General features: G+C 42.5%; 1 protein-coding gene across 1 annotated transcript in view; it reads left to right on the top strand.

Annotated features, from left to right (window-relative positions):
* SRD5A2 (steroid 5 alpha-reductase 2) overlaps positions 1-7,396 on the top strand; it is a 28,035-nt gene extending 20,639 nt beyond the window's left edge. The window contains exons 3-5 of the mRNA XM_049784215.1: positions 1,650-1,751; positions 4,296-4,446; positions 6,976-7,396. Coding sequence (XP_049640172.1) covers positions 1,650-1,751; positions 4,296-4,446; positions 6,976-7,042 — 320 coding nt within the window. The 3' untranslated portion in view covers positions 7,043-7,396. The remainder of the gene's footprint in view (positions 1-1,649; positions 1,752-4,295; positions 4,447-6,975) is intronic.
* The last annotated feature ends 6,640 nt before the right edge of the window (positions 7,397-14,036 follow it).

The raw sequence follows: 14,036 nt of genomic DNA, 5'->3' as shown, positions 1-14,036 counted from the left end.
AAGGCAGAACTAAACACCTGAGCCAAAGGCAACAACAATGGAACAAAGAAACCCCAAATTTAACAATCTAAACTTAAAATGAGCCTGTTATACTGGTAGGCTGAGGGGTAAGGTGGGTGGAGGGAGGTCAATACTGGTGGTGGGATTGGCCTTGATTCATTGTATGAATAAAGGACTTTGTAAATCACAATGGTCTCAATAAAAAATAGAAAGGGACTTTGAAGGATGAATTCCGGGTTTTTCAAGAATCAGTGTCCTAGAATGAAAGATGGAGAAGCCACAGTGAGATGGTCTTTTCAAAGGTGCCAGGTATGGCCTCAGCCTGCACAAACTATCTGAAGGGTCTTTGGGGACACCAGAGGATTTAAAATAAGGACTGAATCTCACACAAACACATCTATACAAAAAGAAAAATTGGAAAAGAGAGTGCAAAAATAGTAATGTCTGAGTGGAAGGAAGAAGGGGGTCTAAATTGTAGTTTTGCCAGTCAAGGTTTAGTCTTTTGCATCACCTAGTAACTTCTTTTACAAAAACAAACAGACATCAGTTCCAATTCTTCCCTTCTTATGCTCTGTCCCTGCTTTCTTAATGCACTCAAAAATGCAAACTCCTGGACTGGAGAGAGAGTACAGGAGCTAAGGTGCAAGCATGGCATGTGGCAGATCCTGATTTGATTCCTGGCACCATATGGTCTTTCCCATTGCATACTCAGACCTTTATATTGAACCTCCAGCCCAGTTGATTGAGAATTGCAGAAAGGGACTCTCTTGGCTTCCTGAACACCACTTGGAGAGATCCTTCCTGCTTCACTCAACACAAACACAAACACACACACACACACACACACACACACACAAATGGGTGAATTGGGGAGAATGGAAACAAGTTAACCAGGGACCAAATCTCCCATAGTCTGCTACCTATCCCAAGAACTGTGCCAATGAGGCCTGGGTCTCCTGGGGGCTCACTCCTCTCTTCCTGCTCCTTTCTTATTAGCAGCCTTGTCTCTGGCCCTTGGGGAGCCACGTCATGATTGCAAGGCAGTGATTATAGCTCAAAGTATTGCATGGTGATGAAAAAGGAATGAGAAAATATGGTCATTGCTCTCAGTTCCTTGGCAGAAAAGACTTTTAGAGGACTTTTCAGTACATTCTCAAGGCAGAACTGGGCCACATGGCTACCTTTTAGCTTTAAAGACAAAGAAAAGTGGGTTGGAATTGTGGTTGGCTATATTCAGTTTGCCAACCACAGTTTGAGTATTATTAGTAAATGAGTCAAAATTTACTATCCATCCATCCACCCACCCACCCACCCATCCATCCTTTCAGTATTTACTTACATAGCTATTGGACTGTGATATCTCCTGCCCCCCCCCCACTACTCCCCATCACTCAAGTTATGTACTTTTAGCCTTTTGATCGATAAAACAGCATAGTCCTCCACTCAAACTTGGCATCATAGTTAATTATGCTCCTTCACTGCCACTTTAATGTTGTAACTTAGGACCATTCCTAAGAAGCTAAATGTCCTGTCCTTCATTTTTAGAGAAAACAAAACAAAACAAAAACAAACCTTCCCTTGAGAGAAAAAGCACCAACCTTAGATTTAACATTTTTTTAAACTTTCTTCCCTCTCTCTTCTTTGCCAAGGCATCTTCTTATTTCTTTTGGGAATGGGGATCAATATTCATAGTGACCATCTACTGCGGCAGCTCAGGAAGCCTGGAGAAATCATCTATAGGATTCCACAAGGTAATGTCTCTCCTCCCTGCAGAATCCTGTTGGTCCTTGGGCCCTAGTCCTGGGGGTTACTTTGAGTGGCACCTAGAGGTAGACAATGGGATCTGACTGATGCAGTTCTCCCTATTTTTCCTTGACTTCTCCTCTACATCCCCTCCCAGTTTCAACCCATTATATAGGAGAAGGATACAGAAATTTAGGAGAAGTACAAAGGAACTCTCAGAAAGGTGCAAGATCCAAATCCCTGGAAAACAGAAATAGTGTGAGATTTGAGGTAGACATAGGCTGCCACCTAGTTCTAGAAGGTGAGATAATGATAGACTTTACTAAGGTTTTCCTGAGAAATAGCCAATAAGATAGGCATTTATATAATATATAATGTATAGGCATATATAGAGATTTATTATGGGCAATTGACTTGCTTGATTATAGAGTTTGAAAAGGCCCCAATCTACCATTTGCAAACTAGAGATTCAAAAAAGCAAGTGGTCATTGTTTCCTGTCTGAGTTCAAAGATTCCCAAACTGAGAGAGCATGGTGCATGTTGAGAAGGCACCTGGAAGAGAGAAATTTCTCTTACCTTCACCTACCTTTTGTCCTATTCAGGCCCCCAGAGGATTGGAGGGTTCCCACCCACACTGGGTTAGAATAATTTGCTTTAATTAACTCACCCATTCCAGAGATACCCTCATGAACACACTCAGAAGGCAGGATGAACCCAATATCTGGACACACATGGTTCAGTTAACTTGACACAAAAAATTAGCTCAAGCAATGGCACAAAATATTTATGTTTCTGAGATTATTGAAGAAAGCTGACACGTGCTTGTCAACAAATTTGGCCTCATCAGAAGATCTAGATCAATCTGGTGTGTAGTCAAAGTCTTTTGTGTATAATTCCTGATATATATATATTCTTAGGGGCAGGGAGAGCCTTATTTTCTCAATCAAAAATTAGAATAAATTTTATGCAAGTGTAAGTGTATTTTTTTGAGATAAAGACACAAGCAATCTAAAATCTATTGGTTCCCAAGAAACCATGGTGTGGGTTGACAAAAGTGGTGGGAGTGAGTTAATGAAAGTAACTCTTCAATACTTTTTATTGGGTGCTTGTGTGGGTTTCCTTCTCTTTAAGGAAATAGAATTCTTTTATGAAAAAGTTCTTGATTAACACTGACTTGGGGTCGAAGAGATAGCACAGCAGTAGGGCATTTGCCTTGCAAGTGGCCAACCAGGAAACAAGGGTGGTTCGAATCCTGGCATCCCATATGGTACCCCGTGCCTGCCAGGAGCTATTTCTGAGCAGAGAGCCAGGAGTAACCCCTGAGTGCTTCTGGGTGTGACCCCCCCAAAAACAACAACAACCAAGAAAAAAAACAAACCACACACACAAAAGAACACAACACTGAGTAGGTGTTAGTGAAGATTAATATCCATGGATTAAGAAAATAATGAAAGCTACTATGAATCCTAGAATACAGCTAGTGTTTATGATATCCTAGCATTAACTAATCTCAAAGAAGAAGAAAATACCATAGGTTGACTGACACTCTTTTATTGCTTTTATTGGTCATTTAAAAAACCTTTACAATAGGTAGATTAATGGCTTCTCTGTGTGCTTGGGGAGTCTCCAGTTAGGAACCACTAAAGTAACATCATTTTCCAGCAATCTAATTGTAAGAATTTGATTTTTGGTTTCTACTAGATAATTAGATAAAGAAGAGTTGAGAAAACTCTCAAAGGCTTGGCCAAGAAAGTTAGTTCCCAACTATTTATTGTGTTTTTAGAATAACTTAAAGACAAAGCAATATTTATATGACTATGGAAAGAAAGATTATTTTGGGTGAAGCTTTCTCAATTTCATAAGGGGTCAGAATTTTCAACATAAATTTTTTTAACCAGTATGAGAAAGGGATTTATTCCTTGATATAATTATGATTATATCACATATATAAGTTCAGAAGCATGTTTGGTTAGTTAAATAAACCTTGAAAATTAACAGAGTCTGGTCCCATGAGCCTCCTGCAAGTTCAAGACCCTGGATCCTATTCTGAGTTGAAACCTGAGGGAACCACTTTGCAGAAGTCAGAGAACAGTTGTCAGAGGAGAATGAAATTAATTGCCTATCTCATCAGTTGAAGATTGTGTTCTATCAGGCAGCAGAGTTTCTCTCTATGGAGTTTTCCAAAAGTGTGAGTGTCCAGGAATGGTGGGGATGCTGAGAGGTAATTTGTAGGAATGAAATGTTAGCTGTGCATTGACCATCTTCTGTCCTGAGCAGGTGGACCAGCAGTTGTCAGGGACAGGGCTGGAGCCCAACGCATGGTTGATGTCCCTGCTTGTCTTCTAGCATTTTCGCAAGGAAACAAGCTGCTATGGTACTGTCTTCTCTTGCTCCTCAAGAGACTTCCACAGCTCTGCTGGCCCCCGCCAGATCCACACTTCTTCCAGCTGTCCTTATTTATTCTGGAATTAAATGGAAGAGTGCTTGGCTGTCTCATTGATCCCACTGAAGCACTGAATTTCTCACTGACTTTCTGATTCTTCTGTATGCAGGTGGCTTGTTTACATATGTTTCTGGCGCCAATTTCTTTGGAGAGATTGTGGAATGGATCGGCTTTGCCCTGGCCTCCTGGTCCCCTCCAGCATTTGCCTTTGCATTTTTCTCATTTTGTTACCTTGGGACACGAGCTTTAAGCCACCACAGGTAAATATTTGAGTTAAGGTGCACCAGCGACACCATTTATCTTTCAAAAAAGCTGTTGGCATGGAGAGTTAGAAACTTAAGACCTTAAATTTTTGGCAGGTAAATAAGGTTGCCACTGTCATCCAGACTGGGCAAATTTTCAGTTTCTGGGCTTGCATTGGAGTTGGAATTTAGCTGACCAATGGGTAGTAGCAGCAGCAAAATAAATCCTTGTAGACAAAGTCATCTCTGGTGATGGCATTCTCTTGAAGAAGGCTTCCCCACCAAGTTGCACCTTGGTCTACAAGGATTAGTTGGCCCAGAGTTTGTGCCCTCTCATCAGAGCACCAGGCAACTGTTTCTGGTTGGTTTGAGCTGACTGGAGGAGTAAAGGTACATTTAGTACTTCAACTCAGTCCCCACCTCTATTTTTTCAAGTGTGCCCATTGGGTGGGAGTCTGGGCAGTCAATGCTGAGAAACAACCAGGAATGACAACCACTAGGGTGTTAGATAGACAACTACTAGCCTTGCTCGGCAAGGCTGTTCTACTTAGCTTTCATCTCTAATTCTAGAAATTCCATGCCGAGGGAGCCCAAAAATGTCCAGGAGTACGACCCTTGAATCTGTGTAACTCGAAGGCTTATTTGGATATTCTCCTAAAATTTCCCCTCGCTACACCCTGCTGACTTTCTAGAAAAGTGGGACTAGCAATTGGTGGTGGGGCGCTATTTCAGGATTTGCCTTGAACCAAGAGCATGCTGGGAACTACAGAGAACAGTTACCTGTTGATCTAGCCCAGGGGTCCTCAAACTATGGCCTGCAAGTTGCATGCAGCCTGCTGAGGACCTTTATTCAGCCCACAGGGTGCTTTTGCCACTGCTGCCTGTCCTGCTTAGTGGCTGACTTATCTTGGGCCATAGTACTCATGTGTGGGATGTTTGTCACATTCTCAGACTCCTCACCTTCTTTCTGTCTCTTGACTCCTCTTTTCAGTCTCAAACAGGGATTCTGAGACTATAGCCTCCGGGTCACTATTGTTTATAATGTTTTTTTAAACTATAGTTTAGCCCTTCAATGTTCTGGCCAACAGTAAACTGGTCCTCTGTTTAAAAAATTTGAGGACCCCTGGGCTCTAGCCAAATACTTTCCTGACCTTAATCTCCCTCACAGTTTTTTCACCCATTCTGGTATGGGGGAGGGGGGGGAAGGGACTAAAAGGTCAACAGAAGTAACCAGGAGGGATACAGTAACTCTAAGTTACATAATACTCTAAGCAGGTATAAAATGGCTTTGGGGCTGGAAGAAGGAAAAAGGCCATAACTGAATTCAGGAGCCAGACAATCACATCTGGTGTGACCAGTAATAGGGGTGCTCTCTAGTTTCCAGCTACTGCTCCCAGACACCTCTGCCTCTCCCTCCTTCTAAGACATGTTGAGTTGGGGGGCCTGACTGCCTGTGTTGTAAATTGCATCTACAATGACCGTATGTCCATGCTATTATCCTGGAGAGCCCATTAACCTCAGCAGGTATTTTTGAAGGAACATAACTCAACCTATAAACAAGGTGGTATATTGTGGTATAGGGTTAGGTGACATTCCTAAGCCTCCTGAAGGGGGATTTTCTTTTTTTTTTTTTTTTTTTTTTTGGTTTTTGGGCCACACCCTGTGACGCTCAGGGGTTACTCCTGGCTATGCGCTCAGAAGTTGCTCCTGGCTTCTTGGGGGACCATATGGGACGCCGGGGGATCGAACCGAGGTCCGTCCTAGGCTAGTGCAGGCAAGGCAGGCACCTTACCTCCAGCGCCACCGCCTGGCCCCCAAAGGGGGATTTTCTTGAAGGAAAATAAAAAATAGAAAGAAAAATAGAAAAGTAACTCCAGAGTTAACCTGGCTTATGGCCTTTGGGGTATTTGGTACTCTGGATTTCTTTTTTTTTTTTTTTTTTTTTTGGTTTTTGGGTCACACCTGGCAGTGCTCAGGGGTTATTCCTGGCTCCAGGCTCAGAAATTGCTCCTGGCAGGCACAGGGGACCATATGGGGCGCCGGGATTCGAACCGATGACCTCCTGCATGAAAGGCAAACGCCTTACCTCCATGCTATCTCTCCGGCCCCGGTACTCTGGATTTCTTAGTTAAAACAATCGAGAGCTTTTTGTTGATTACATTTTTCAAATTATCGTTTTTTTTCTGTACCACACTGAAAAATGCACAAAACAATCATTTGATCCATTGCCAATATTTTCCATTACATTTTAAAAAATATGCATAAAATGGCCATCTTTGTCCATTGACACGTTGTCACTGAGCATTATTAGCTGCATTCATGGTGGGGTGTATCTGCCATGTTCTCTGGGGTTACCTTTCCTTTATCAATTCCAGAAGCTTCTTGTTTATAAGAGCTGGGATGCAGGGGTGTGGGGGTGGTGATGGTAGATGAGGTGGGAGAACCCCAGTTCTTGGGGTGGTGGTTTGACAACATGGTTTCAGGTAGCAAACATCATTTGATGGTCTTTATACTCTTTTTTATAATGAGTTCTTCCTTGTCTTTTAGGTTCTACCTCAAGACATTTGAGGATTACCCCAAATCTCGGAAAGCTCTCATTCCATTTATCTTTTAAGGAAACCCAACAAAAGGAGGGAAGAGAGTTTGCACCATCACCACGCTGCTGAATGCAAAACTCCCAGAGCTTCCTTACACCCATGTGGACACAAAGCAGAGGGCTTCTTGCAACTTTGACAGCTCAGGATGCTGACTAGTTTCCCCTGTGTCTAATGCTGCTGCTCACCAGGAACTTAGTGGCTCCCCTGGCTTTCACCTGAGCCTCTGCAAAGCTCTATTTCTTCACACAGAGGTGTTTGTCCCTTAGTTCTTTCCTAGAAAGTGCAAAAACATATCCCTATGCATTTTAATTATTTTTCCCTTAGGGACTTTAACTCCTTGGTTTTTGATCCTGCTTTCAATATTTGATACCATCAACCCATCAACAAAACAGCCCTGTAGTTAAGAAGTTGGTTCATTTTTTGAGGAGGGGAATGGCGGTGAAAGAGAATGCTCATCAGCTTTATAAAAGATATATATCTTTCATGCATGCAAAAGAGTAGATTTAAACTCAGAAATCCTTGCATGCATATTCCCAAAGAAAGATGGTGGTTATGGGAGATATGGATAGACTAACTGATCTATGATTGGTTCTGGGCCCACTTGAAGTCCTGGTGCTTTCTTCCTTTCTTCCTATTCCTTGGTTTCTATGGCTCCTGTTAGAGCAGGACCTTGGGCAGAGTTGGCAAGTGGGTGTTCAGTGGAAATCCAGGTGTCAATATTCTCAAAGCCAAAAGAACACGCGACCTACAGAGTGACCAGAGTCTTTCATAATGGACTCTACCCATGCCTGCCTGCTCAGAAGTGGTGGAAATACAGATGCTGAGGAGACAGTAGCAAGTGAACTGATGACAAAATTCATATCATAGGCTGTTCATCTCAGTGGATATATACAGAAAGTCCTGGCTCCCCCCTGTGGGAGTTTCTTCATTGCAGTTCCTAGGATCACAGTTCCTAGGATCACAGTCTAAATTCTTAGGTGTTTTTTTCTGTGGAGAAAGACTCCCCCCCACCCCCCCATCCAGGTCTCAGAGGCAGAAATAAAAGAAAAAAATCTGACTGTTGGACACAGATCACATTTCACGGTTCATTCAATTTTCTTCATTTCTTTAACTTTCAATTTCTCCAAAACGTACCAGTGAGATTTCTTTATGGTCGTTTCCTGGAGGGGTTCAAAGAATTGAGGCCCACAGAGTTGGGATTGGTTAGCAGAAAATCATTATTAGCATTTGCAACCTCAGCAGAGAGTTAAGACTCAGGGCTATAGGTGGGTACCAGACACCAACTCACCGACTTTAGACTCTCACAAACTATTTGTCCCCAAGGGTCTGGGTGTACATGAGAGCTGGAGATACTGCACATGTACTTTCGGGAAAGGAACACAGCTTTGTCTGGGGGTACTGTGCAGTGTAATTCTTTGCTCCTTGGAAGAACGGAGGATAACAGGAAATCATACGTGGTAATTGCATTCATCTGTGCTCGCGCTGTCCATTAAACGCCTCTTAAAACATGTAGGCTCCGTGATTTTGTTGGAGTTGAAAGTTACCTGTGATGGTTTGAGTTTCCACCTGGCTCTGCAGGACTGGCTCCTTTCCTCCTGTTGCCGACTTCAAGTTAAAGGTTCCTCATGAAAATGAAAGAGTGAGATAGTAGAGTGTCTTCCTCAGAGTTTAGAACCCCAAGCAGGTAAAATCAAGATGAAGAAAAAACACTACCTTCACCCCATCAGCTGCCCTCTCTGGAAACTGACTCTAGGGCTTGGGGAAATGGAGGATTTGGAAGGATCATACTCTGGGAAATAAACCTGAAGGTGTGGTTTGGGCTCTGCGAAATAACACTTTCTGGAGCTGGGGCAATTGTATAGTGGGGAAGGTATTTAAATGCCTTGCACACTGCTGACCTGGGTTTGATCTTTGGCATCCCATAGGGTCCCTGAGCACTGCCAGATGTGATTCCTGAGTGCAGAGCCAGGAGTAATACCTGAGCACATCTAGGTGTGACCCCCACATCTCCCCTGCAGAGACAGAGAGACACAGGCACAGAGAGACATAGAGAGATAGAGAAGGAGGCAGAAAGAGACAAAGGGACAGAGAGAATCCTTGTAAATTCTAGAACTGAGTTTGTCAAGGGGGTGGTTATAGAAGAGGACCCTAAGACTTCACTGGAGAGGCCATTACCACTTGTGGAGGTTGTGGTGTTGGGGCGGTTTGTGTGTGTCTGAGACCTTGCCACAAACCCAGTGCTTAGTACAAAGTAACACAGTAGTTACAGTTCCCAGGAGCACAGGATAGCAAGCACTAGGCCGGGCTTCATTTCCCTCCCTCCCAGCTCTCCTTCTCAGTGTCTGGTTTAGACCAGAGAGAGGCCTCAGATCGAAGGCCCTAGATTAGGACCAGTCTTCTGGGGTTCCCCCTTTACTTGGCAATGATATGAGGCTGTGACCCTCTGACTTAACAGCTAATTGTGTCAGCCACCTCTGGTCACCCTCCTGCATGATTTTTCTCTTCCCAGCCAAGTGTGGCCTCCTCCCTTCCATCCAGAGGGAGCTTCCTAGATTGAATGTCATGTGACCTAATTCCACAGCATCCCAACTCTCCGGTTTTTTTCTTCTTAAAAGGGAAAACTGAGGGGCCAGAGAGATAGCACAGTGGGGAGGGAGTTAACCTTGCGTACTACCAACCTGGATCTATCTTAGGCATCCCATAGGGTCCCCTGAGCATTGCCAGGTGTAATTCCTGAGTGTAGAGTCAGGAGTAACCCCTGAGCACCTCTGGGTGTGGCTTCCACTCCCCCCCCCCCCCAAATCCAAACACTTCCTGTAGTTTCCATGACATTGAAAATAGATTCTCCCAATTTCTCCCGGTAATGACAATAGAGGGATGGAATTGCTTTCCAGCAATTGCAGAACTTGTGCCACTAGAGGGCGCGCTCGAGATGTTGGGCCAACGGGATTTCAATTTTTGATATGATCAGGCTTAATTCATTTTTGCATATGACCATCCGGTCACTAAAGAAGTGTGTATCAAAAAGATACACACTGCTCAATTGACCTGCTTTGTACCTCTTCCAGAAGTCATGATGACCTTGCATTGCCCCAGCTCTTCATTTTTCTTCTGTTCTTCCCTCCTTGTTTTGCATTGCTTTTTTTAAAAATGTTTTTTTCTCTATTTAAGCACCATGATTACATACATGATTGTAGTTACCTGGAGTTTCAAACTCCATTTGAATGCTCTAGGTTTAACTTTTGACTATATATTTAACTTTTTTTAAATTTACATTTTATTGCTGAAACCATGGTGCTTAAATAAAGATATTATTAGAAAAATATTCAAACCATTGTGATTTACCAAGTTCTTCAGAGTTGAGCTTTAGACATACAATGTTTCAGACCAATCCCATCCCCAGTGTCAAGTTCCCTTTACCAGCACTCCCATAGTCCATTCCATGTTACCACCCCCTATTATGACGTCCCTAGCTGGCCATGATAACAGGCACCTTTTAAAGTTTGGTAGTTCAAGTTTGGGTCTCATGATTTCATGGTTGTTGACTCTGACTTGTATATTTAGTTCTGTCCTTTCTTAACACTACCATTGCCACTGAGACCCCTTATCGCCTGTCTCCCAAGTTTTGACTATGTTTTATGTATGATAGTTGTAAAATATTTGTCAATTATAATATACAACTTTAGTTCATCCTGGTCTTTAGAGTTGTTCAAATAATTTTGCACTATTATCACTTTAGACACACACATATAAAATCCTCATAAACAGTTTATAGAACATTGCACATAGCTGCCACTTCACACACTTGTATAAAATCCTCTGAAGACATTACCCTACTTTATCACATAGCTGTCACATATATGACTAATCTTTAAGTACAGACATTAGAATATGCATAGTGAACTTTGGAAAGAATATAAATTTGGCTTTTGAATGAATGTAAGGAAATTGTCATGTGTGTGTTTGCGTGTGTATATATGTATTTTGAACACTTTCCTGAGTTTAAAATAAAACTTATGGGCTGGAGAGATAGCACAGAGGTAGGGCATTTGCTTTGCATGCAGCTGATCCAGGACAGATGGTGGTTCGAGCCCTGGTATCCCATATGGTCCCCTGAGCTTGCCAGGAGAGATTTCTGAGTGCAGAGCCAGGAGCGCCGCTGGGTATGACCCCCCAAATAAAATGAAATGTATGAAAATAATTTTTATATTATCATTTCCTTTAAACCCGATGAACTTCAAGTAATTTCTTTTAGTGAAAATGTGCTAGCATTGGACAAAATTGAATATATTTTTGTGTTTGCTTTTGAATTACACCTAGCTATGTGGAGGACTTACTCCAGCACTGAATTATTCCTTTCAATACTCGCTGTGCTGGGAATGGTGCAACGGGCCATATAGCAGCCACACGCTGGACAGATCACTTAGTCTCTGTATTATCTTGCCAGCCCCAGTTAAAATTTCATAATTTGTAAGTATCTTTCTCTTACTAATTTTTCTTATTTCTCACAAATTCATTTCCAGGGCACCCCCTACCTTTCTGACTGTAACACCACCAAACCTATGAAGAAGCTGTTGAGCAGTGCTTGAACACTTACTTTGCATGGTCTCCACCACTCTTGTTCTTGTGGGGGATCCGTGGACTCAGGGTGGAGTGAGGGCTGCTCTTTGTAGGAAAGGAAATTCAGTCTGAAAAAGTTAGCAAAGGCATCTCAGGTTCATCTATTTCCCTTGAAGAAAAGAATTTCAGGAGTAAATTAGTGAAATGAAATAGTTTTATTGAAAGAAATTGATGGAGAGAGAGAGACAGAGAGAGAGAGAGAATACATTCAAGAGCAAACACAGGTTTCTTCTCCAGAGAGATTGGTTTTTGGGAGAAGGCTATATACCATTTCCAAACTGTCTTGGCTTGCACTTCACCTCTACCCAAGTTAATCTGGGCGTTGTTGCAGGGAAAGAAAGCTTTAGATTCTGATGATCTTTCGATATTCTTATCAGGACCTTTAAATTCTCCTGTGGCGGCTCCTTTCTGTCTGAGGGCTCTGCCCTTTTCTTGAGCGGTGTCTTGGTTTCAGTTTCTCCATCCTCCTTGCAGAAAGATCAAAGGATGTGATCTTCATGGCTTTGGGCTGGGCCATTTCTTCTTGAAATGCAATGATTTCACCAAAAACTCCAACCAGGCTTCTTTCCCTTTATCATTTGACTGGCCACAATTAGCTACTTGCTTTCCACTTTCTCTTTGGTTTGTCAGCTCTTTAAACAAGAATGTGACATCCGAGCTAAGGCTCATTTCAAATATTTCATATTTGAGGCTCATGATATGACAGGGGACAGAGCATATATTTAAATTATTACTTGACAGCGGAAGTTCCTGGCCATTATTTCTTCAAGTATTTTTTTTTGTCTCTCTATTTTCTCCTTTAGCTGCCTATGGACCTTAGACCTGGGAAATGACTCTTTACATCCAAGAAACAGCAGCTGCTTTTATTGCTGTTTACATTATGTGTGAATTTGATCCACTAGGGCAAGGAAAATTCCTGGAGTTCTTTGCTGCAGGTCCCCACATGCCTCTTGTCTGCCAGCCTAGTTCTGTTGCAGGTAAATAGATGGGGGGACAGTGGTAATAAGTGGTTATTTATTTGTTTGATTATGAGTGTGTGTGGAAGAATAAGACTATGAAGAAATTGCCTCATTCTGAAATAGCCCAAAAGCACTAAGATTGCATCTCCTGGAGATGCAAATACTCAGCTCTTTGGAAATGGAGAAACTGAGGCACTACCCACATATGTAGCATTTTGAAGTACCACACAGAGAAGGGTGAACCTACAGAAGAATCTATAGGAGAATCTACAGGCTACGAGAAGAATAGAAAAAGGCTGGAAAGATAGTATAGTGGGTTGGGCATTTGCCTTGGGGATGGCTAACCTGGTTACCTCATATGTTCCCCCAAGGCCACCAGGAGTGATTTTCTCAGTATAGAGCCAGGAGTAAGCCCTGAGCCCAATTCGGTGTGGTAAAAAAAAAAAAAAAAAAAAAAAAAAAAAAAAGAGAAAAAGAAAAGAAATAAGAGGACTATTGAGGCTTCAATGGTGACATTTCCAGATTAACTTTCATGGGTACAGAGAACATTAGGCTAAGACAAGTTGGAGAAACCTTTCTTTCTCCAAAAGCCATCCTAGGCCTATTTCCTCCTTCCGGAGAACTCCTCTCTCAAATACCTTTTATTCTCTCTCTCTTTTTCTCTTCTCACAGTTCTTTCGAATAGTTCTTCAAATAAGGCAAATTCATTTACCTGTTTTCCTCCTCCTGAAAGTTTTTCTTTTCTGAGAGGGGAGGTGACCTGCATGGAAAACCTGTGTTGCTTTTGGGGCCGACATTCCTTCCCCTGCCAAGAGCCAATTCTTGCTCCAGCCAGAGTGTGTGGTTCCTGAGTTTTCAGAGATGGGACCAGCCCTTGTGCCATGCACAACAAGAGACAACTTCAGGAACCTTGAACAGCTGTCTCAGAAGGCTTGTGGGACAGGAGCATTGACTCCATGTAGATGCTCAGAGCAGATTCTACTGGTCCTGACTCATATTCAGACTTTCTTGGGTGACCAGGGTAGATGCACATTTTTCCTTGAAGCTACTTCTCTCATTCCACTCAAAGCACCTGCATTACTTGGCAAGATTATTGGGAGTGGGGAGGGGGCAGAAGGAGAGTATTCACGAGCCACTTGGGGAACTCCACTTCTCATGAGAGTCACCTCTCCCACCTGCAATACTTCTATGTCCAGAAACTCTGGCAGGTCTTTCATTTTTTTTTTCTTTTCATTTTTGGGCCACACCTTGCAATGTTCAGACCTGATTTCTGGCTCTGTCTCAGGAATTACTTACTTACTTACTTACTTACTTACTTACTTACTTACTTACTTACTTACTTACTTACTTACTTACTTACTTACTTACTTACTTACTTACTTACCATATGGGATACCAGGCATCGAACTTGGGTCTCTGGCTGGTAAAACAA

The sequence above is a fragment of the Suncus etruscus genome, chromosome 12 (genome assembly GCF_024139225.1).
Source record: "Suncus etruscus isolate mSunEtr1 chromosome 12, mSunEtr1.pri.cur, whole genome shotgun sequence".
Lineage (NCBI taxonomy): Eukaryota > Metazoa > Chordata > Mammalia > Eulipotyphla > Soricidae > Suncus > Suncus etruscus.
This window is presented reverse-complemented; position numbering and strand designations above follow the sequence as displayed.